The sequence below is a fragment of the Cynocephalus volans genome, chromosome 18 (assembly GCF_027409185.1).
Source record: "Cynocephalus volans isolate mCynVol1 chromosome 18, mCynVol1.pri, whole genome shotgun sequence".
Lineage (NCBI taxonomy): Eukaryota > Metazoa > Chordata > Mammalia > Dermoptera > Cynocephalidae > Cynocephalus > Cynocephalus volans.
Genome location: NC_084477.1, coordinates 13,924,795 through 13,948,320, shown reverse-complemented (window position 1 = coordinate 13,948,320; position 23,526 = coordinate 13,924,795). Strand labels below are relative to the sequence as shown.

Below are 23,526 nucleotides of genomic sequence, written 5' to 3'. Positions count from 1 at the left end.
CCAAAAAAATCCAGATAATTATGTAACAATAATTTGCTTAACTTACATGTGCTCAAATGAAATTTTATGTATATCAGGAAAATAGTTAAATTGTGACAGTATTAACTTCTGTGTAAATTGATGCCTAAATCGACGACTCAGTCTTGGACCTTACTGTATTTTAACACACATACCACTGGCCCTCTGTTATCAGCGGGGTCTATGTCAGTGGATTCCACCAAGCGTGGATTGGAAATATTAGAAAAAGAATAACAACAAAAAAAAGAATACAAATAAAAATATTATAGTACAACAACTATTTACATAGCACTTGTATTAGGTGTTATACGTAGTCTAGAGGTGATTTAGAGCATAGGGGATGATGTGTATAGGTTATATGCAAATTCTACACCATTTGATATAGGGGACATGAGCTTCCATGGATTTTGGTATTTGCAGGAGGTCCTGAAACCACTCCACGTGGATACAGAGTGAGAACTGTACATGCTATTACCAAAATGCTCAGATTTAGCTGGGGACACCAGAGGACAGGAAGCCCAACAGCTCCAACCCAGAAGGTGACCAGCCTGCCCTGTGCTCTGGTCTAGGGCGAGCTCACCTGAATCACACACGGTAGCAATGTCACCTGTTGTTTCACTGGCAGAGACGGCCGTGACAGGGCTCTTGTGTCCCGCCAGACTTTGTACGTAGCACAACCTGAAAGACAAAAGACATGAATTTTATGATCATTAAACACAATTACATTTGCTTATTTATACAGTTCTTTTCCTCAGTATATAGACGTATTATTCATAAGGCATACATGTTTTCCTATATGATGTTTTGATTTCATTAAGGTTATAAAGGTAATCTTATTATTCTTATGCATGTGTTTCATGCTTCAAATTATTATTGTGTAAAGATATTATTTTAGTTTATCTTTCATTCAGTAAGAACTGGAAAACTGAAAATAACCATGTCTGAGTCGGAGACCTTCTGTACCTGTTTAAATCCCATATGATGCAGGTTCCATCTCTGCTCACACTTATCATTATACTGTATGGTTTGCAAACAAATAAGCTGGTTATCTCTTCTGTGTGCCCGTAGAGATGTATCTGAGTCTCCATTTCTATCTCTGATGGCTGAAATTTAAAAATTAAGTACAAGATAAAAAACACAACAAATGTATCCCAGTATATTACCTCAAAAATAAAATAACCAAAGTGATTCAAACATTCTTCTTAAACATATTTTTCAATCCTATCCAGCCCAACTTTTTTAAAAAGAATTAAAAAATTTTTAAATTGCTCATAATTTCATCAGCTTACATGCTTTTCAATTTTGTGTATTCTTGCCCAATTTTTGTTCAAATACACATGTATTATTATTGTTGTAATATTGCCATACAAATAATTTTCTCTTTTGTATTTTACACATTCTCCCACAAGCATTTTTCAGTTTTGATATTGTCTTCAAAATGACTTTTAACGCTGTTATAATATTCTGTACAGTTAGTATGCCATAACTCACTTGAGCATCCTTCATTGTTAGACAATTAAAATTGTTTCCAGTTTTTTCAAATTACAGATAATGCCATAAATTCTTCATGTACCAAAGTTTTGTTCTTCCTCTGAATTATGTCTTTAGAATAAATTTTCAGAATCCTACTAATAGATCAGTGAATATTAATAATTTTATAGTTCTTGACAGTGTACTTTTCAAAGATGTTGCACCAGTTCAAGAGGATACCAACAGTGTCAGCCACGAATGCCACTGTTACTTGTCAACAGTTATGGGTTGACTTTTTAAACCAAAGGTTGCAAACTAATGCTCTGAGGTCCACATTGGCCAGGTGTCCACACAGCATTTGACTCCTGTTTTCTTCATTAGACTAGTCACTACCATGAAACATTTCAGTATTTCCCCTTCAAAGATATAGAAAAGTAGAAAGAATAAGTATAATAAAGAGCTATCTGCTGATATTCAGTTAAACAAATCTGACTTTTTATATTACCAGTTCACTTTTTAAATAAAGAATCAATTCATTACACATAGTTTGTATAGTTTTACATTCTATTTCCTCTCACTTGTCAGAAGTTACTGCTACCCTAAATTCTGTATTTATGTCCCATGTAAGTTTTATACTTCTACCATCTGTTACCGTAATACATTTCCACCAACTGTGACTGTAACCATAAACAACATATCATACTGTTTTTCAAGTTTATGAACTTTATATATAATGTATTATTCTTTAGGTATCTTCTGCATCTTGCCTTTTTGTTCACCACTGTTGCTGAAATATACCTGTCATTAGGTGTAGCTTATCTACCTTAACCGCTGCATAGTCCACTCTTGTGTTTTATTCTCATAAAAGTACATATTTTACACAAAAGACCAGGCAATACCAGGCTCACATTCTTCCTTGAACAACTGGCTTGACCTGTGTGACAGTTACCTGTTCAGCTAGGTCATGTGATCTCCGACTGAACACAGTCATGGTGACCAGATCAGCTTTTCACAAGGGCAAGAATCTGTGTCTCAGTCCCTGGGGGACTCTCTGACTGTGACCCTCCCCACAGGGCCAGGGAGTTGTACCCAGAACGCTTTCAGACCCTGCTTTGGGGTATCTCGGACTGAGGAATTCCCTGCCCAAAAGGGCCTGAGCCCCTTCCTTTTCTGCTTGAGCTCTGCAGCATTTGAGTTTGTGATCCGCCCCCATTCTAAATCTCCAAAAATTTCCTAAGTTTTAAATGGCAATCAAGGTTGCATTAAATTACATTTCTTCGATTGTAACCAAGTTTTAACTTTTCATATATTCATTTCCTTAACTGTAATTTTCATGGGTGCCTGGCTTTGTGTATTTGATATGACATTAAAAAAAACTTATTTATAGGAATTGCTCTACTTGTGGAATAGAATGCAAGTACCTTCCTTGTTTCTGCCAAATGACGTGGACCAGCAGACCGGTCTAGGGTACCTTAACACAAAGTCAAGTCTTGAGGATCCTGGACAAGCCAGGAATTCCAACCCAGGCTATAACTCCAAGGGAGAATTGTTCCGATCCAACGCACCCTAACTGTGAGAGCACAGTGCTTTGAGAGTCAGCCTTTTGGAGGACGGCCTCCTTGGGACTCCCCAGCTTGCTCAGTCCCTGGGTGTTCTTTTCTGTTTCTCCCACAAGAGGCTGTCCAAGGACAGTGTCAGTGTCACAGGATTAACAAATGTCCTCAAGGCTAAAGCTCCCTTCCTGCTTAGTTACCTCTATGGCTTGGTAGTGTCTTACTAGCCTGTCAGAATCTTTGATGCTTTTAAGACTTAAAAAAAAAATCTACACACACACACACACACACACACACACACACACACACACACACACACACACACACACACACACACACACACACACACACACACACACACACACACACACACACACACACACACACACACACACACACACACACACACACACACACACACACACACACACACACCAAAGACTGGATAAAAAATATATTTTATCAATATATATTAAAATATAAATACATATTTATACATATTTTATCCAGTCTTAGCTGTTTCAGGGAAGAGTTATTCTGAATGACTTTTTTAAAACAGAAATTTCCTCCCAGAATTTCTTTGGTGGCCATGGTCATAGATCTCGTTAATAAGGGCAAACAAGTGATCTGCATGTTACAGAGAGAGGCAGCCTGGAATGCAATCCATTCACTCGTCCATCCAACAAACATTGCTGACAACCTACCACCATGTGCCTGCTTGTCAGGGAACGAGGAGCTGGGCACCCAGAGATAAAAGAGGCAGCTCTGTCCCTCCAGGAGCTCTGTGGTAATAATGAGTGAAAGCTCCTAAAGAGGATTTTCACAGAGAACCTCAGCAACCCACAGATAAAGGATTCCCTGGGGAGGTGACATATGAGCTAAGGTTTGAAAAACTGGCAGAACTTATTCAGACAAACTGAAGGATTGTCTAAGGGCACTCCTGGCTAAGAAAGCAGCATGTGTAAAGGAAAGGAGACAAGCAGAAAGTGGCACTACTAACACGATGGGGGTGGGACTTGGGCAGCAGGAAGAAGTGGTGGAGAGGCAGATGGGGGGTGGGGGTGGGGAGGATGCCTAGCAACACACAGTCCATCACCCAGGCAAGGAGGAGCAGGAGTGACAGGCCCAGCGGCATGTCAGGAAGGCCACCAGAGAGCCTGTACGTGGAAGCACCGCTGGGCATGGGACCGGAGGCCAGCACAGCAGTGGCAAGGCCACCGCCGCAATCCGGGCAGGATGTGAGGGCCGAACTGGCGGCGGTGGGCGCGGGGACTGCTGGAAGAGACAGGTGTGACTCATTTTAATACTTCCTGCTGGGGAATTATTGTGGTTCCTTATTGCAAAATCCACGTTCAGTTCTGGGAGACATCTCTTCTAGCCCTGCTTCCTCCTGCGCTCTCGGGTAACGAGTGCCCACTTGGACCTTCTCCTTTGTGTCCCAGACCTCTGCTTTCCTCCTCTTTTCTCATGTCGCTGTGTTACCGTCTGTGGAATTTTTTTCAGATCTGCCTTCCAGGCCATCAATTCTGCCATCTGCTTTCTAACTGGCCATTACAGTGAACCAGTTGGGACACCCTGGGCAAGTGACAAGAGGGATTAACTCTGCATCTCAGCATCGCAGGATTGCTGTGAAGACTGAGGGCAGGCGAACTCGTAAGGAGCTCAGAAGAATGCCTGGTGCAAAGTAAGCATTCAATAAATACTGGCTACTATTTTTATTATTTCACTTCCAGAAGTTCTATTTACTTTTTTCTCATATCTACTTTGTTTTTCTTCAGTGGCTTATTTTAAACCAAGCAAATCTCCGATTTCTTGAGTACAGATTGAGTTGCCTCAACATCAAAACTAAAATGAGATCAGTGTTCTAGTTGACAAGTTACAAGTTTGGGCTCCTAGGACCAATAGTTTCCTGAAGTTTTAGGCCATTTTACTCCCAGCTACTGTCACTCCCACTCATTTTTGTAAAACACGTGTCAGAAGAAACATAAGAGTACATATTTATTGACCTGTTTTCCATCTTTTACTTCATGACATGAACAACAGCTATGGGGTTGACACAACGAAGGGCCCCACAGTGGTGGTAGGTGATAATTTATAAACTCTTACAGTGCTCAAAGTTAGATATCCATTAATAGCTAAGAAAGGTATTTTATAAGGCCATCTTGAAAATATTTTCAAACAACGATTTTGGCCACATCCTACATGGCTCGTGGAAGGCTTATCTTGTCTGTGTTAAAATCACCCTAAAGGAGATCATGGATGCTTTTAAAACCATGGCAGGTGGTGGGCTGGGAAAGCTCTAGAACAGAAAGCAGTGAGCACGAGGTGCCTCCTGCTGACCACAGGCACAGGGTCACAACTGAAGCTTTAGGGATGCCAGATAGCGAGATGGTCCCTGGGAAAAGCAATAACAGCAACAAAGTCTACGAAAACCCAAGTAACCTCGCCCCAAAACAGTGATAAAGCAACACAGCTAACCTGCATTTGTTTTTGACATGGTTAATCTCCTGACTTGATTACCTAATACTTAAGTGGAAGAGAAAACTACAAACGAGCTGAGAAATCTGCTTTCAGGCAAACATATAACTGAGGAAACGAAAGGAACATTAGCCTCAATACAAGTCTACATGTAGAAGACACAAACATAAGTCTACCATGACTTCAGACTTCAGATGCATACGTCTTGCTATATTTAAATTATAATAGCTACACCTTCCCTCTGCCATATCCAAAGCTATTCTGTGCACAGTTACGCCTATCCTGACAGCTTAATCTTTTCTTTTTGTTCTTAACCTGTACTGCATGCTGTGTTAGTGCACAATTAAAAATGCAGAAGTAAGGAAAACTAAGAACAAGGCTGTTCACAGTGTCGGGGGTGAAAAAAAGGAAAGAAAAAGCAAAAAGATGAAGCCAGTTTTAAAAAAGGTGTCTATGTCATGGTGCAAAATGATCTGAGACATAAGCAGACAACTTCCCTAGCAGCAAGGTTTAGAATAAATTTGTAGAAGAAAGGAAACAGAAGGGCGAACTCAGAAGATTAAAGGCAACGGCAGTCATGAATATTAGAGACGTTATAAAATTAACATCCATTTTAAGCCTTTGGGAGTAAAAGGGAGAAAAAAGGAGACATTTGAAAAGTTATGACACTTCTCTGCTTAGATACCTTCGTATTCTCTTTATCATGGCCCGTAAGAACTTACCACTGGCCTCGATCTACTTCTGCCCTGCTCTTGCCATCCCTGCAACACGTTATATGCTAAATTACATACAGAACAATTGCCATCCCCCAAATGACCACACCTCTGACTCCAGTCTGTTGTGTAAACTGTTTCCTCTGCTGAAATGTTCTTTCCTCTTCTCTCCATTTAGTAAAATGATCCTTTAAGATCTGGCTCAAGTGTAACTTTTCAGGCTCCCTGACATCCGGCTGGTCCCTCTTCTGTGCTTCTCTAAGCTGTGTGGGAGGTTTTGCGAGCGCACACTCCACTGTCCTGCAGTGGTCTGCATGTGGCCTGTCCTTCACCGCATCCTACCAGGACCACTGCATTGGCCTTCCCACTGGTGTCCTGGCTGCCAATCTCATATCCCTGGAAGTGTCTCTCCTTGCAGGCTCTAACTGTGGTCTCCCTAAAATGCTGATAGGATCATATGATTCCTGCTTAAATTATTTTAATGGTTCCTTAGGCTAGGAGACAGAAACAATATTTTGGTCACATTTATACTGCAGGGATCTTGGCAAAGAACCTTGACGAGGTTTAAAAAGTAATAAGCTTAGATAGGAAAGTAAGAAGAACCTGGGAGTTACCCTACGCTAGGAACACACATTTCACCCAGCAAAATATATTTCATAATATAATGGAGAAAATTAAAATGGAAAAAAAGCACAGAGAAAATTCTATATTAGAATGGTGATTACTGGCAAGTTCTGGTCAAGATGGCAGAATAGATTGTCCCCAGTGTCACTCTCTCCCACACATCAACCAATTTACAACTATAAAAATGTAGCAACAGCCAAACTGGGGCCACTGGAGCTCGGAGGAAGAGGAAGAGAGACCTAAAGAGTTCATAAAGGGGGAAAAGCCTCGATAAGACAAAGACAAAACTGCTCGGAGCGTTTTGAGCTGCGGCCACTTTAAGGCTGGAACTGCAAAGTGCATGGAGCAGGAGCCGGCAGAAGCTGCAGCTGTGCCCTTCGGATGGAGTTGCTTGGAGGCAACGGGGAGAAGAGGGCCTCGGTGGCCCCTACGCCAGCAAGACCAATAATAGGGCTCCTGTGGGCCCACGCAGGAGCGAGGAGCCAGAACAGCTGAAAAAGGGAGATATTCAGAAGCTGGTGAGTCATCGCAAGGGACCGGCGCAGGGCCCATCCCATGGGAAGTGTTTGGAGCACGGGTGGTGGCAGAGACGGGCCTACTGGGAGAACACTGGGACACAGCAAGGACAGCTGATCCACGTCCCAATCAGTGCAGGACCACTCAGAGGAGATCGGTCGGGAATGCAGAATTGCATGGGGTGCAGTTTGATGAAAAGACTCAGGCCCAGATCAGAGTTTCTACACAACTCAGGTGCATCTGGTCTCTGGAAAGCCGGAAGTACCTATGAGGTCAACCATTAAACCCTGAGCTGCGAGAAAAGTCTTCCCTGGGGAAAAAGCAGCAAAGCAGCAATTTAGCTCAACAACACAGCTCAAGTACCGGTTCCCAAAGGAAATTCCCCCGTGCTAGAAGTAAGCAAAGGACAGAAAATTAGTTCCAGCCCAGGCACACTGCCAGCATCTTGGGGCCCTGGTCGGGGGCCTGGGGTCTGGAAGCAGGGTCTGGAAGCAGGGTCTGGGCCCGCCTCCCCAACCTGCCCACAACCAGGCACATCACCAGCACCAAGGAGCATGCCAAAAACCACTTCTATGTAGGTGGCCCACCACAGCCACCACAGTAACCATGGCTGCCGTGTAAGTGGCTAGACATCACAACCAGCACACAGATGGTCCACCAGCCACTTTTGTGCGTTGACACAAGGAGAGTCACCAGCAGAGACCAAAGAAAAGAATAGGATGTCTCTCCCCACAAAGTCCATTCTAGAGTGACAGAAGAATCTGCTCTACCATAATATTGGGGGACCTGAACACACCTTTCAGCACTGGACAGATCATGTAGGCAACAAATCAACAGAGTAACCATTACTCTTTCAGAGGGAGAGAAGAAATCTAGGGTTATCAGTGGTGGGAGGGGGGGAGTGAGAAGGGGATGGGGAAAGATTGGACAAGGGGCATAAATAAGTATGATTTGTAACAATATACATACTAGTAACATTGATTTGATCAACATGTGTCAACATTGAATCCCCAAAATATGTATAATCAATTATGATTCAATAAAAAATAAAAAACAAAAAAGAATGGTGATTATTCAATTATCACCCTAAACTTGCCACTTCTGGTCAAGTGCACCACAGATGGACAGTAAATTAAAAGCAGCATTATATAATGTGTCTTCTTTTCTTCACTAGACTGTTTTATGACTTAACTCTTAAGTCCTGGAAGTTCAGTAAATGGCTAAAAAAAAAAAAAATTTCTTCCAGTATGTGGTAGAAATCATGACTTCCTGTATCTTACTGTCATTGGATTTACCCAGACAATATGGGAATGTTAACACTAGGGCTACTAAGATTTCAAGTTTTTTAAAAAATAAATTTTATTGTGTATATATAAGGTATATAATATGATGTTACAATATTCATGCAAGGGTCATACAAAAAGTTCATGGAAAGATTTGCATTATCTTTTAAAGCTATTTTTCCATGAAGTTTTTGAAGTACCCTTGTATGTATAGTAAAATGGTCACTATAGTGGAACAGATTAATACATCCATTATCCCACAGTTGCCCATTTTTCCCCTTGTGGCAAGAGAAGCTATAATCTATTCATTTAGCAAAAATCCTGAACATAATACAGTCGGCCTTTCATACCTGTGGGTTCTGTAGCTCAGATTTTCAACCAACTGCGTATCAAAAATATTTGGGGAAAAAAAAAACCAATAAAAAATAATACAAATAAAAAATCAATATGGTGTAACAACTATTTACATAGCATTTACATTGTATTAGGTACTATAAGTACCCTAGAGATGATTTAAACTACATGGGAGGATGTGTGTAGTTGTATGCAAATCCTACGTCATTTTATATCAGGGATTTGAGCATCCATGAATCGTGAATGAGGGTATCTGTGTGGGGACCTGGACCCAATCCCCCATGGATACCAAGCGATGACTGTGCACGACTATTAACTATAGTCTTCATGTTGTACTTAGATCTTTTGACTTGTTCATCCCACATATTTGCTACTCTGTGTCCTCTGACCTACATCTCCCTATTTACTTCCCCTGGTAATCACTGTTCTATTCTCTATATTCTTTATTTCTGTATATTTGACCTTTTTTTTTTTTAGATTCCACATATAAGTGAGATCACACAATATTTTTCTGTGTCTGGCATGATATCCTCCAGGTCCATCCATGTGTGGCAAACGGCAGGAACTCCTTTTTAAAGCTGAATAATATCCCATTGTATACATATTCCACAGTTTCTTTCCATTCGCCCATCGGTGCACGCCTAAGTGTTTGCACATCTTGGCTACTGTGAATAATGCTGCAGTGAACACAGGAGTGCAGATCTCTTTACGAGGTGGTGATTTCATCTCCTTTGGGTATAGGCCCAGAAGAGGGACTGCTGGATCATATATTAGCTCTATTTTTAATTTCTTTAGGAAACTCCATACTGTCTTCCACAATGGCTGTTAATCTACGTTCCCACCAACAGTGGACCGGGCTCCCTTTTCTCCACACCCTCGCCAACATTAGTTATCTCTTGTCTTTTTGATAATAGCCATCCTAACAGGAATGAGGTGGTATCTCATAGTGGTTATGATTTTAAGTTTTCAAATTTGATAGAATCTTGTGGTTTACTCCTAAGCATTCAGGTTGATACCGAGAGTACAGGCAAACATTAACATGTCATGAAAAAGGCTAAATACAAAATAGATCATAACTTAAAATACTGTCTCTGAAACCAAAAAACAGGACCTTTATAATTATTTTCAAAATTTTTCGTGATCTTGATAAACGTAAAGAGTTAGATATGTGGCCTTTCACATTTTAAGAACTAATGTGGGGAAGAGACAAAAGTACAAACATTTTAAGCTAATCTTAAATAAAATGAATTGTACTTCACCCTACCGTGCTGCTGGTGAATCTGTTGGTGTAGACTGTGACGACTCCACACCTGCTCCCAGTGAACAGCTGGAAGCTGTCTGGCACCCAGGCACAACTAGTCACCTTTGAAAAAGGACAAATCAAAGATGGTCATTTCAAAAGCATGAGAAATGCTTCTACTTTTCTGACAACTATTTTAAAAAAATACGTTCTCAAAATTTCAGGCAAACGTTTTACTTGAAGTGATTAGAACGGTGCCAGATATAATACAGTATTCTGTGACTTTAAGCTGAATGTCTAAAAGTTGCTTCCAAATTAAAATGATTACAATGCTTAGTCTATGATTTTACGTTTATATTATTGCCATTTGTTCCTCAGAAACTCAACAAAGTGATCCAGGATTGATTAGATCCAAGATTGAGTGTGAGGGTGTGCATTTCACACATTTATCTGCTCTTTACTTTTATTTCTTTTTCTCTTTTTATGCTTTTGGTACGGAATGAGAGTGCATCTAAATAGAGGCATTGCTCCTAACAGTTCTAAAGATTGGTAAACAGGAGAAGAAGGGAAGATCAATGTGAATGAAAAGGCTGGATTACTCCTCAGTACAAAGTCCTTCTGTCCTAACCATGGAGGCACCATTCCAGTAGGCTGTTTTCCGACAGGTCTTCCTTCCAGTGCTAGCTGACCGCAGCCCACGTCCCGCAGCTGCTCTGCTCCCCTGGTGCCTTCTCCCGTATCCTCCCCACCCCCTGGCACGTCATCAAGGTGATGGAGGTTAACAGCCACAGACCTTTTTCTCTTCCCTCCTCTGCAAGTCTGGGCCTTCCCATTCAGGGGAGTACCTCTGTGTTCAAGGCCAGCTCGCCCCAAGGTTTCTTAAAACCCTGTCCTCTTTCTCTTATAGTTTCAAATTGTCCTGGGCTGGATTCTTATCCCGGACTACAAATATATTCAAGTCTCTGCTACCTTCAAAAACAACTTTCTTTGATCCTGATTCTTCTTAACTCTCAATAGTCTATCAGGTCCACTGGATCCAATTTTATTTTTTGTTTCTTTCTTGAGTAGTTCTAACTATTGGTAAGGATAGTTCACAACTTTTATTCTTTCTTAGAGGCATTCCAAAGAACAAAGAGAAAATGTACTTATTTTTTTATATACAGAGTGAAACTCATTCTATCTTGCAATTACCATATGGATCCACTGAATCTTTTATAAACCTAAGTTACATCATAAGATTTTTTTTTTTTTTTTTTTTTTAAGTTTTATTTTGTCGATATACATTGTGGCTGATTATTGCTCCCCATCACCAAAACCTCCCTCCCTTCTCCCTCGCCCCCTCCCTCCCAACAATGTCCTTTCTGTTTGCTTGTCGTATCAACTTCAAGTAGTTGTGGTTGTTATATCTTCTTCCCCCCCCCCCTGGTTTGTGTGTGTGTGTGTGTGTGAATTTATATATTAATTTTTAGCTCCCACCAATAAGTGAGAACATGTGGTATTTCTCTTTCTGTGCCTGACTTGTTTCACTTAATATAATTCTCTCAAGGTCCATCCATGTTGTTGCAAATGGCAGTATCTCATTCGTTTTTATAGCTGAGTAGTATTCCATTGTGTAGATGTACCACATTTTCCGTATCCACTCATCTGACGATGGACATTTGGGCTGGTTCCAACTCTTGGCTATTGTAAAGAGTGCTGCGATGAACATTGGGGAACAGGTATACCTTCGACTTGATGATTTCCATTCCTCTGGGTATATTCCCAACAGTGGGATAGCTGGGTCGTATGGTAGGTCTATCTGCAATTGTTTGAGGAACCTCCATACCATTTTCCATAGAGGCTGCACCATTTTGCAGTCCCACCAGCAATGTATGAGAGTTCCTTTTTCTCCGCATACATCATAAGATTTTAATGATTTAATCCCTCCTATATCATGAAACATTTTGCTATTTCATCATTCTAGGAATTATTTCATCTCTACTCATCAATTATTCCCAACTATGCAAAAACAAACAAAATAAGAACATGGAAGAGTGGTGGAATCTCCTGGAAGGGTACTGCAATATGTGAAATAAATCGTCATCTTTTGGTTTTCTTATCACATTGTCCAAAATATGGCTCATCTTTCAAGAAAGTATAAAAGACGACCAGAGATGTCATTTCCATATTCTCCTTTCAGCTTTCATTGAACAAAGTCGAGAATTCAGAATTTTTCATTTCCTACCAATAATAACAAAGAGAAAAAAAATGACAGAGAAAGATGTTTCACAATTATGAGACTCATCAGAAGACGAAGGCAAAGAACCAGCAGGACTGTAGACTCTAATTGAGAATGATGGAATTGGGCATATATGCGCAAGCTCAGAGTATGAGTCTTCACATGCCAACATCTGAGATGAATTTTCTCAAATTCGCATACTAATGAGTGAACAATATACGAGCGTACTTCAAAAAGTTTGTGGAAAAACAGAATTAAAGATAACACGAATCCTTCCACGAGCTTTTTGAAGCCCCCTCGCACATCTAAGGATGAAGATGAAATACGGTATTCTCACCCAGTTACTCACTTGACTGGAAGTACTTTGTCACACAGTGTTTTGCTACAAAAGTCTGGACCATCCCCCTTTGCTAAAAGGACTTACAAGAGTACTCATTTTTGTTTTATCTATGATGATACAAATAATTTTTCAGTGTTTAACAATTCTTATGTGATATATTATTCAGCCTTAACAAAAGATAGAAATCCTGTCATTTGTGACAAGATGGATGAACCTGGAGGACGTTATGTTAAGTGAAATAAGCTAGGTACAGAAACACAAATACTGCGTAATCCTACTCAAACATGCAATCTAAACAATTTGACCTTGTAGAGGCAGAGAGTAGAACAGAAGGAGCCAGGAGCTGGGGTGGGGCGGTGTGTGTGGAATAGGGAGGTGCTGGTAAAGGGCAGGAAAGTTTCGGCTCTGCAGAGTGAGTCAGTTCTGCAGATCTGATGTGCAGCATGGTGTCTGTAGTTAATTATGTTGTCTGTACTCTTGAAATTGGCAAAGAGAGCAGATTTAAATGTTCTCATCACACACACACACACACAAAATGGTAACTATGTGAGGTGATAGATATGTTAATTAGCCTGATTGTGGTAATCACTTCACAGTGTATATCAAAACATCGTATTGTACATCTTAAATATATTCAATTTTATTCATCAATTATATCCCAATAAAGCTGGAAAAAAATTAAATTAAGAACTTTATTGAAGCTTTGGGTATGCTAAATTAATAATCAATTTATTTGGCAAAAACGATTTGACTAAATGCTTGTCTTTGTACTGGAGAAAACATATTAGAGAAGTGGAAAGCTTCCTAAGGTAATCTGTTCATCTCTGTCTTCTCTTCACACCATAACCATCGAATACGTTACTCGGTAGTAGCCAGCTCTTAAGCAAATAGAAGAAAATGCCTTGTAATGGAAGGTATAAAGATTTTGACAGAAAGCTTATGACACAGTGTAGCTTTAACACTGTTTTGTCATTTAATTACTGCTGATGAGGATTTTATTTTTCTTCACTTTTCACTGGAGAGTCAAGATGTGTGCAAATCCAGATTACTGACAACGGCAGTGAAGCACATCTGCTCATAATCTGTTCGTGTTAGTGTATTCCGACAGGTAGAATGTATCGCACATAGAACTCCCATTGAATGAAGTAATTCTCTCTCCCCCCAACTTAAAACAATCCCCAAAAGGATGCAGCAGTAAGAGACATACTTAATCTATAAGATGTTTTTATGTTTTCACTTTTTTGTAGACTTATTTCTAGTTTAGCTGTACTGCCAGTTTTGCCATGTTTTATGGTTATAACTTTTTGTGTTTGGATATATATTTTTCTTTTTTTTTTTAGTGCAGCTGGCCGATTTAAGGTGGATATATATTTCTATCTGCACAAAATTGCTCTGATTAATGAAAGCTGATATATTTCAAAACCAAAAAAATTCTTACTAAAATTTCTAATAAGGTTGTTTCCCACTGTCCCTTTATTCTTACTTCTGGGCCTTTTTGTCAGGAATATTGAGGGTTATGCAAACAAGTGATTACTCCATTTCTGAAGAGCTCAGGGAATGCAATATGTTTTAGGACACTTTGCAGGTGGCATCTCGAGAATGGTAAGAGAACTTCCCATGGAAAGACAAAGAAAGAAGGCTGAACACACCATTTAGAGCCTGTAACAGTTGTGGCAGTACTGTATGTTTACATTGTGTTTTACAGTTTACAAATTTCTTTCCCAAACACTGGAAACACTTTTACAACAGCTTTCTGAGGGAGTAGTGTGAGTACTATTCTCCTAGTTTTAAAGAGGAGGAAAGAAACTCAAGCTTGGAAAGGTTAAGTTTCTCGCCAAAGGCTACACAGTTAATGAGTAACAAAGTCAGGACAAAACATGGATCACAGGGCTACAGACTCAGTGTTCTTTCTACAGCATTAGGATGTCTGAATACCTGGTCCATTTAGGAAAAATAGGGTATAAAAGATGACACTATGGTGACAGAAAATGACCTGGTGACAAAGGCAAGTGAATTCTGAGAAGAAAGCAGTGCTGATTTTGTTCAAACTCTGTGCCCTCAGCTGATGCTGAGCAGGAGATTATGATAATACTTCACAGTGAGAAGATGGGTAGAAAACAAATGATCAGGACACTGTAGCGGTAGGTAGGAAGTCTGTAAGCACTGTAACATCATCATCCTCTTGAACAGACTCATAACAGGATATTAAACACTAGCTGCTATCAGTCTGACTCATTTTTAAAGCACTGTATTTAATTATTATAAAGATGATACACAAAAGTTTACCTGGTACTGTTGTGAACTTTGTATGAAGTTGATTGGAGGCTCGCTTTGTTTACTCTTCAACCTTAAAATGTTGTCAGCGTACCCCCAACTCAGGATGGCTGACCACTGAATACTAGTACTGTTCATGCTTCTCACACCTCGAGGACAAGGAGACAGAGAGTATCAGATCATCACTGCTCAACTGTTGTATGACAGCCCCAGAATGGAAGATTAAAGGCTGAAGGTTATGCAGCAGAACATCTTATTCTGGTACAAAATCATCTTTATAAACCTAAGATGGAGCAATTTATGTTAGTTTTATTCCTTTAATGCTAATAGGACTTCTAAGGGTAGAATTATATTTTTTTTCAAAACAACCTGTGTTGTTTCGGTTTGGATTTATTTGATTTAGAAATAAGATTTCTATTAAAAAAAGTTTGGTTTTTTTTTTGGCACCTGGCCAGTACAGGGATTGAACCCTGGACCTTAGTGTTATCAGTACCACACTCTAACCAACTAAGCTAACTGACCAACCCTAGTTAAGAAATTTTTATAAAAAACAATGATAGTCAAACATAGTCTATTTATGTTCTGAGATAACTTTCCTTTTAAAAATAAATACAGGGGCTGGCCGGTTAGCTCAGTTGGTTAGAACACGGTGTTATAATACCAAGGTCAAGAGTCTGGATCCTTGTACTGGCTGGCCAGTTGCCAAAAAAAAAAGAGAGAGAGAAAAGAACTAGATACTGTTTAAATAACTTTCTAGATACGCAGTGCTGAATAATCAGTACAGACATCTATTAATTCTAGAAAGAGAATGCTGTCGGAGTAGAAGCAATTTACCTGGGAAGGGATAATTTAATTCTGTCAGCTGCAGACTGTGCATGGTAGACCTTCATTGAAGAAGAATCTGTTCTTCTCTCTTTTTACAACATAGTATTATTTCCTTCTGGCATAGAGATTTGGAAATTTTCACAACCTTTCTCAGTACTATTCATAATCTATGCCTTATTTGTATGCTGAATGTAGCATAAATGCTATAAGTGGTACTGCCCTTGAAATTTGCAATGCTTTAAGTTCCTTTAGGAGAGAGAATGTGCTTTATTTATTCTAGTACCTGGCAGAATACCCCACATATAGACAAGTATAACAAACAAATATTTCTTGAATGAATCAACACCACATTGAAAATGTAATTCACGGATGTCTTTTTGTTTTATTGAATATGATACCAAATGTTGACATCAGTTTTGCACCAAAGGAATTAGAATATACTCACTAAATATAAGTTCCTCTAAATATAAACTGCTAGGGAAAGGAACCACATATCACGAGTCTTGAGAACTCTCAAAATCTCCTGGAGTGCTTGGTATGTGGCAGATACTCAATAAACCAAGATTCTCATTCCAGTAATACAAGATGTGTCATCTTTTTTTTTTTCTTTCAGAAAAAGAAACTTTTCCTTTACCTATTAGACCAGTGGATCTTAAACAGGAGTTTGCAAGAAAATTGATCTTCAGCATGTGCAGGCTTGGACTTAAGCCCCAGAGATTCTGATGTAGTGTGTTTCAAGTGGGACCCAAGCAAGTATACTTAGAAAAAAAGCACCTCGGCAATTCTGAGGTACAGTCAGTTCTAGAGTAATTGGAATATATTGGCCTTAAGATCACTAAAACCATCCCTGTGTAGTTGTTACATTGTATTATGCATGAATAACTAGGCAAAACCACACAGCTATTTTATATAACAGTGTTCAGTACGTTCAGCTGTTAATACATGTCCTAACATTAATCTGTAAGCCACATTCTCAATTAGTTAATGCCTCCCTGTGTGGACCATTATGCGCTGGTTCCAAACAGTGAACACTGACACAGTCCCTAGCCCTAGAGCATCTATAGTCCAAGGGACATATGTTAAGCACTTATAATGAATCAGGCATTGTGCTAATCATTCCCATACCTTATTTTATTGAATCCATACAGTAAATTACCCTGTGGGGAAGTCCTTTTGTTATTCCCATTTCATATATCAAAAGCCAGAATTTGGAAAGTGAAGTAACTTTCCCAAGGCCACACAGCTAATAAGTAGCAGAGCTGGGATGCAAACTTAGGCACGGCTTCCTGAGGCCACAGCTGTTAACTACTTCTCTGGACAAACCTAGATTCTGACAAATCCCAAATACATTCTATGAGGAAGTATAATTTGAATGAACACAGCTTCACACTAAGGGCACGCTAAAGGCTTGTTACTGTAGTGGCCCAAATAAGATAGGTTGAGAATTGTATTTGACAATTTTAAGTCCTATAAATGCTAAGTGTTAAAACTAGCCCTTCCTCTTCTGCTCAACACACTTCAGTGTATTCTAATTTTTTTTAAAGGTAAATCATTCATACATTTTGGTACTTTATGTGTTATCAGTGGTAAATTACTTGTGACATACCTCACAACTAATTGCAACATGTTAGTGAGAATAAACTACTGATAGCACAATGATTATGATTAGACAGATTTACTTTATCCTTTTAACTCACTAAACTTAGATGAAATGGTATGCATCCTCTCTCATTCCTAACAACCACAAAAACAATCCTTCATTTCATGATAGAAATAAGAGTGAGCCTAAAAGAGCTGGGGCCCAGTCAGCACACTTAATTTCTTCAAGTGACTAGCATGGCACGGGTGCTGGCACCCTTGTGCTGCGGTGCAGGTGAAAGGCTGTGTATGGACCCGAGGAGCACAGTGCACAGAAGGTAACGCTCAGCGCTAACAATGCTGACTGTTTAGAGGCACCTGGTCCACATGTGGTTTTCAGGCAAAGCTGCATACAGTCTGATATGAACAGTGAGTGCCCTCAGTCATTCATTTTAGTGCTCAAAGTTCTGGAAAGTAGGGAGAGTTCCTTTGCATTTAGTGAAGTGATTAATTTGGAAGGGCTGGGGGTTAAGTGGAAAATATCCCCAGTTTTCCAGTGTCTAGCTGACATTTAGAAATACAAAGAGGCCTCTACCATGCAGCACTTTTCTATGTGTTGCTTTTAGTGAGTCAGTTTGTGGGGAGTCAGAAAAGGAATTGCTTTTCAAGTGCATATGTTTTTAAAACCTATTTGCAAGGCCATCTTGACTGCCTTGTTTTATTTGTTTAAACCCATGACTACACCTTCTGAGGCACTAGATTTGTTGGTCAAATACATCTGTCTTATTCTGGGGCTCAAGAGCCTCGAAGTGTGTGTTTCTATGAACTCGATAGTGTTATCATTCTGTGAGCATAACCTTTTACTCTTGTCTCCTTCAAACTCTTCCTCTCATTTCAAATGGCACTGCATAAAATTCTCATTTTTTTCATGTAGTTTGTTTTAATTCTTAAGCAGAGTTGTTCACCAAAGGCTCAGAAAACTTCAGAAATAAAGCAAAATAGCAGTACAGATGAGCTTGAAACATTCAAATCTCATGAACGATATCCCTGGAATGATTTTCATTATGTTTTATTTTACCTTGTTCCTTGCTGTATGTCATCAGAAGGCAGAAATTTCTGGATAAGCCACAGATGGCTCTGGTGGGCAGAGCCTGAAGAGAACCAAATCTTTCTCCATGAGGCTGGCTGAAGCAAACCACAGGTCCTGGAGCACTTGGGGAACCTACATACTCCCCCCATTTCAGGCCTTTTATCCATGACAAAGGACTCTAAAACCAAGGAAAGTAAAAAGTGTGATTTTTTAAAAAAGGCAATAAATATATAATTAATTGTAATTTAAATTCCAAACAAAACAAGAGAAAGTAATCTGATTATAAACTCTTTGAGGGCAAGAATTATTTTATACATTTTTACTTCCCCATGCTTAGCACACAGAAATAATGTGTTCCGTCGTTAATTTTTATTCTGTGGTTCCAGCCTAATTTGCATGAAAACGTTTGGTTAATGATTCAAATTTAATTGAAATCTAAGCCGAGAAAAACTCTTACATTTCTTTCAGTTAAGCTGAAACATCTAAGCTAAAGTGAATACCTATAGGAGGATTGTAATCTGCTAGTATGACAAGCATGTGTATATATGGCAATTAGAAATCAAGACCACATGTTGCACAGAAAAGCTCTCAGCCGTGAGCTCCATGAACACAGCGAACAGCACTGACTGATCTGTGTGCCTGGGTTCTCAGCAGATGTTTGATGAATGACTTGAATGGTAGAGTGTTTATCTACGGAGCACAGTAAGAGGACTAGAGCATGTTATGCTCTACAATGTTCTAGCAAGTACTAGAGAAGAGTTGTCAGCAAAGAACATAGGAAGAGGTGGGGCTTGAAGAACAGCAGGATTTGGACACAGAAAGGCGAGGCAAGGCTCTGCAGAGAGCAACCCCCATGTGCCTGCCCAGGAAAGGTAATGAGAAAGTTTCCTCCATTTCAAGGAAAATAATCACCAAGAAGGGAAGAAACTTTGAAAGAGCTTCTCCCAATAGTTCTATTCTTTTGGTTCAGTTTTTGACTGTCTTATCCTCTATTAATCTCTTCCTTTTTAATGATTTTCCCTCTTTTAGACATTTAAAAGTTTATTATTTTACTTTCAGTTCTTCAGAGGAAATGTTATATAAATTTAATAAAAATAATATACTAAGCATTTTTCATTTCCATAAAAAAAAAAAACTAATGATTTTCAGCAAAAATCTGCCTTTGTCATTTTCCAAATGAATGAAAAAAATAGGCATCATTGACCTACATATTATCTTTTGAAAAAAGCATGCCACTTTAGGGGCTCTAATAATTCTTTCAGACCATTTAGGGGACATATGTTAATATACAGTTTAAAATGATATCATAGTAGTCTGGAAAAAAATGAATATCTCTGGAAAAGCTGATGAACTTCAGGAATGCTCAAGTGGGAACAGAGAGGTTAGGATCAAATATTTTGAAAAAAAGCTCTTTTTCTAAAATCTTCAGTCTATAAATGTTGAAGTTGAGGAAAACGTGAGTGCTGAACTGTAGTTACGATTTATTATTCACAATTACTTGCTAGAAAATTCCTCTTATATGAACTGAAGAGTTTAAACTTTTAGTTTTTCAACTACACACAAAGATACAATGGTGACTGTTTTACATCACAGTATGTATAAAAGAAGAGTGCTTTATTCACATGCTTTTCATCCAGCTCTGATTGTTTTTAAGTTCAAGGATGAACTGAAGTTCACACGAGCCTGTCTGGGTCATCCACTGGCCCCCCTATCACTGAGTACGGCTGCTCGCTCTCAGGGCTTGTGTTTGCATTTTGTGTAGATACCGAGTGAAGGTCCAAGGAGTTAAGCAGTGGTACTGTGTGGGAGGTTTCATGGTGGTTCAAATAAAAGCAGTGGCATACATGTCACTACATGTCACATGGAAGCAAAGACAAGCCAAACTCTAAAGAACTTGCACCTGAGAACTCATTAATTTAAGAAATAGTGTCCGCTATATTCCAGGCACTGTCCTGGGAGCTGGAGACACAGTGATGAGGAAGACAAAGTCCTTGCCCCAGGGAGTTACACTCTAGTTGGGATAGGGAAGACAGACTAATAGAAAAACAAAAACGTATTCAATATGTCAGGTGGTGAAAGTGCTGGGAAGCAAAAGCAAGTAGGGGAGAGGGCTGAGAATGACAGAGCTGCTGTTTCAGACATGGGGGTCAGGGCAGACTCTCTGAGGAGGAGGGGTCTGAGCAGAGAACTGTATGAAATGAGGGAGCAAACAGGATATATCTGGGGACAGGTCGTTCCTGGTGGAGGGACCAGTCAGTGCCAAGGTCCCTGAGGTAGGAATGAGGCGGGTCGGGAGCACATTCCCACCGCAAGCAGATACACTGCTCAGATCCTTCACGCACACCAACTAAAAATAGCTAATCAGGGACAAGTATAGCAACACATTAAATGCCTCTTATTAATTTTCTGGGATGTACTGTTAAATTATTTTGACATGTTAAAAATATTGACCCTGGTAATGGTAGTGACTAAGATGACTTGCAAGGCTTCAAAAACACAAAATAAAAAATATAGCTTCTACTATGAAACACAACAATGGTGATTTGGTTTTAGCAAAGCAACACCGTCTATTATATTAATGTTTTAAAATAGGATTTTACTGGTCAAATAAGTTTTGTTTGTTTTTAATAAGCAAATGTGATATATGTGAATTATGAGCATAAAATTTACATCTACTTTTCTGTTGGACACATTAAGTAACATTATTAAGGAAAGAACTGCCAAAACAAAGTCTGTGAAAACCTTTTTATCTTAAAGTGGATCACAGATGACCACAGTTTGAGAGACACTGTTTTATTTCATCTTTAAGGTCCTTTCCCTTACCTTTTTCTTTTTCTGTGATCCCCTCCTGCAAACCCTTACCACACTTTCTACAAATCACATTCTACCATCTTATGCTGTTTTTACAATGAAGAATTTAAAGATTAAAGCCCACTTTATTTATAAGGCTTGCTTGCTTTATTTTTCTATTTCAATGTAAAAATTATGCCTACTTCCAATTTTCAGAGGCAATACTTTTATCTTCACAGTCTGGGAAGGACAAAGAAATACATCAAGTTCCCCCTTAAGTGTAAACCAAACCACACCTCTGGGTCAGTCCTTTTGGTTGAAGATGATAACAGGACCATGCTACGTGCCATTTTTTACAAGTTCTAGTCCTGATAGTTCCCTCTCCTCTTCTCTGAAAAATGCTACTATGTCACTGCCTTTCGAAGCTTTCCCTGGTAATGACCCTCTCTCTGCTCCCTGAGGGAGGCTACTGTCTGACACGATCAATTCTTTTTTCTCTGGGCTCCCATAGTACTCTCTCCATATCGCTAACACAGAACTGACACACACAGGATGCTGCGTGAGCTGACTGCAACCGTCTTGCACTGGCTGGCACACATCTTCAGGGTGCCACCATGCTTTTCATTTCTGCGTCCCTTGAGACTGGGAGAGGATGCCATCGCAGGAGGACTGCTAGCAGGTTTTGCTGAATTCTATTAAAATGCAAATGACATACCGGATAGGTAATTTCTTTGGCCTGTTCCCGGGTCTCCCTGAAAGCAAACTGGACCAACAACCCCATGGCAGCCGGAAACTCTCCTTCAATGTTGAGCTTGGCTCCAGGTCTGCTCACGTGGGCTGCATGGAACAGCTGACGGGGAGTCTGCCCGTAGGTTTTTATCATGGTTTCTAGTGCCCGTCTCTGAACTGGATCTTCAACTGCAGAGACATCCATTCCAAAATACGTCTGGAGAGAAAAAGGGGCAAAGAACAAGAGGTATGTAGTAGAAAGCAAGACTTAGCAGTAATAAATAAAAAGAGAAAACAACAATTTGTTTTACTCTCTAGGCAATGGTTTAATTTACTCTTTTCTATTGCAAATGGAAATGATTTAAACATGTTTCTGATCAGGTTAACAAGCATCAACGGTCTCACTAAGATGAGAGAAGAGGCCTAATGTTTCCAAATGGATAAACAAAAATAATGTGTCCTGACCGACTGGTTCTAATTAGGTTCCTTTGTAAAACTGATTTTTAATTTAAGACCTGAGACCATCACAGGGACTTCATGTATGATGCTAAATTACTGAAGAAGTTGCTTCTCCAAAGTGATGTATAGGAAAAGGCAAAAATGAAGTTAAAATTCAATGCTGGCAAGAAGTTCAAGAGAGCATTATTTAGGTTCTAATGAAAATTGTCGGTGAATCTGAAAAAGTAGCAATAAAAATTCCAAGCTCTTTAATGTAAAGGGTGTTATTTCTACACGTTTCTTCTTAGGGTTGTCATCCTTTAGAGACAGATGGAGAACGATGTGCATTTCTTTATTTCCAAAGCTGGCAGTCAGTAACTGAGTATAGATCTGCCATATCTTGTGCATACCCACTTGGACAGTCAGTTTTTAGCATTTAATCAGTCTTAGCAACTTTCATCTACTTATCTTGATATAACGTTTATTTAAGTGCCAAAATAAAATCTCGAAGATGCTGCAGAACTTAAGTAATCTTCAACACTACTCCGCCCACCGCCACCCCGCCCCCAGCAGCAGGGAACAGATAGTTGTTACAAATGCTTGTCTAAACAGGGTTATTCATAGTGGCTACTTGACTTGATGAACACTGGTATACTCCTGTGGCCAGAACTCTCTTTAAATTTATTTTAAAATAGTGCTTCTTTCCATTCTGTGTTATCAGTTCCTAAGTGAACCCTGTATATTAGTCAATGATGAATTAAGGTCAAAGGCATTTCTACATGCCTCTTTAAAAAATTAACATTTATTTGTACTTAATTGTGTGACAGACATTATCCTATATGAACTTCCTTCCTCAGTTATGAGGTTGGTATTGTTCATATTTTGTGAATATGTTTATGTAGGTATAAAGACGTAAAGCTATTTGTCCGTGGTCACACAGCAAGTGCTCAGAGTCACAGGTGAGGACTGAATCCAATTCTAAATTCAGAGACTGT

The 23,526-nt window shown here is 39.5% G+C and overlaps 1 protein-coding gene across 1 annotated transcript in view; it reads right to left on the bottom strand.

Moving 5' to 3' along the window:
- LYST (lysosomal trafficking regulator) overlaps window positions 1–23,526 on the bottom strand; it is a 147,240-nt gene that overhangs the window by 6,875 nt on the left and 116,839 nt on the right. Inside the window, exons 43-48 of the mRNA XM_063082698.1 lie at window positions 22,080–22,310; window positions 18,563–18,752; window positions 15,094–15,230; window positions 10,274–10,372; window positions 982–1,121; window positions 599–696 (exon numbers count right to left, since the gene is read on the bottom strand). Of these exons, the coding sequence (XP_062938768.1) occupies window positions 599–696; window positions 982–1,121; window positions 10,274–10,372; window positions 15,094–15,230; window positions 18,563–18,752; window positions 22,080–22,310 (895 nt within the window). The remainder of the gene's footprint in view (window positions 1–598; window positions 697–981; window positions 1,122–10,273; window positions 10,373–15,093; window positions 15,231–18,562; window positions 18,753–22,079; window positions 22,311–23,526) is intronic.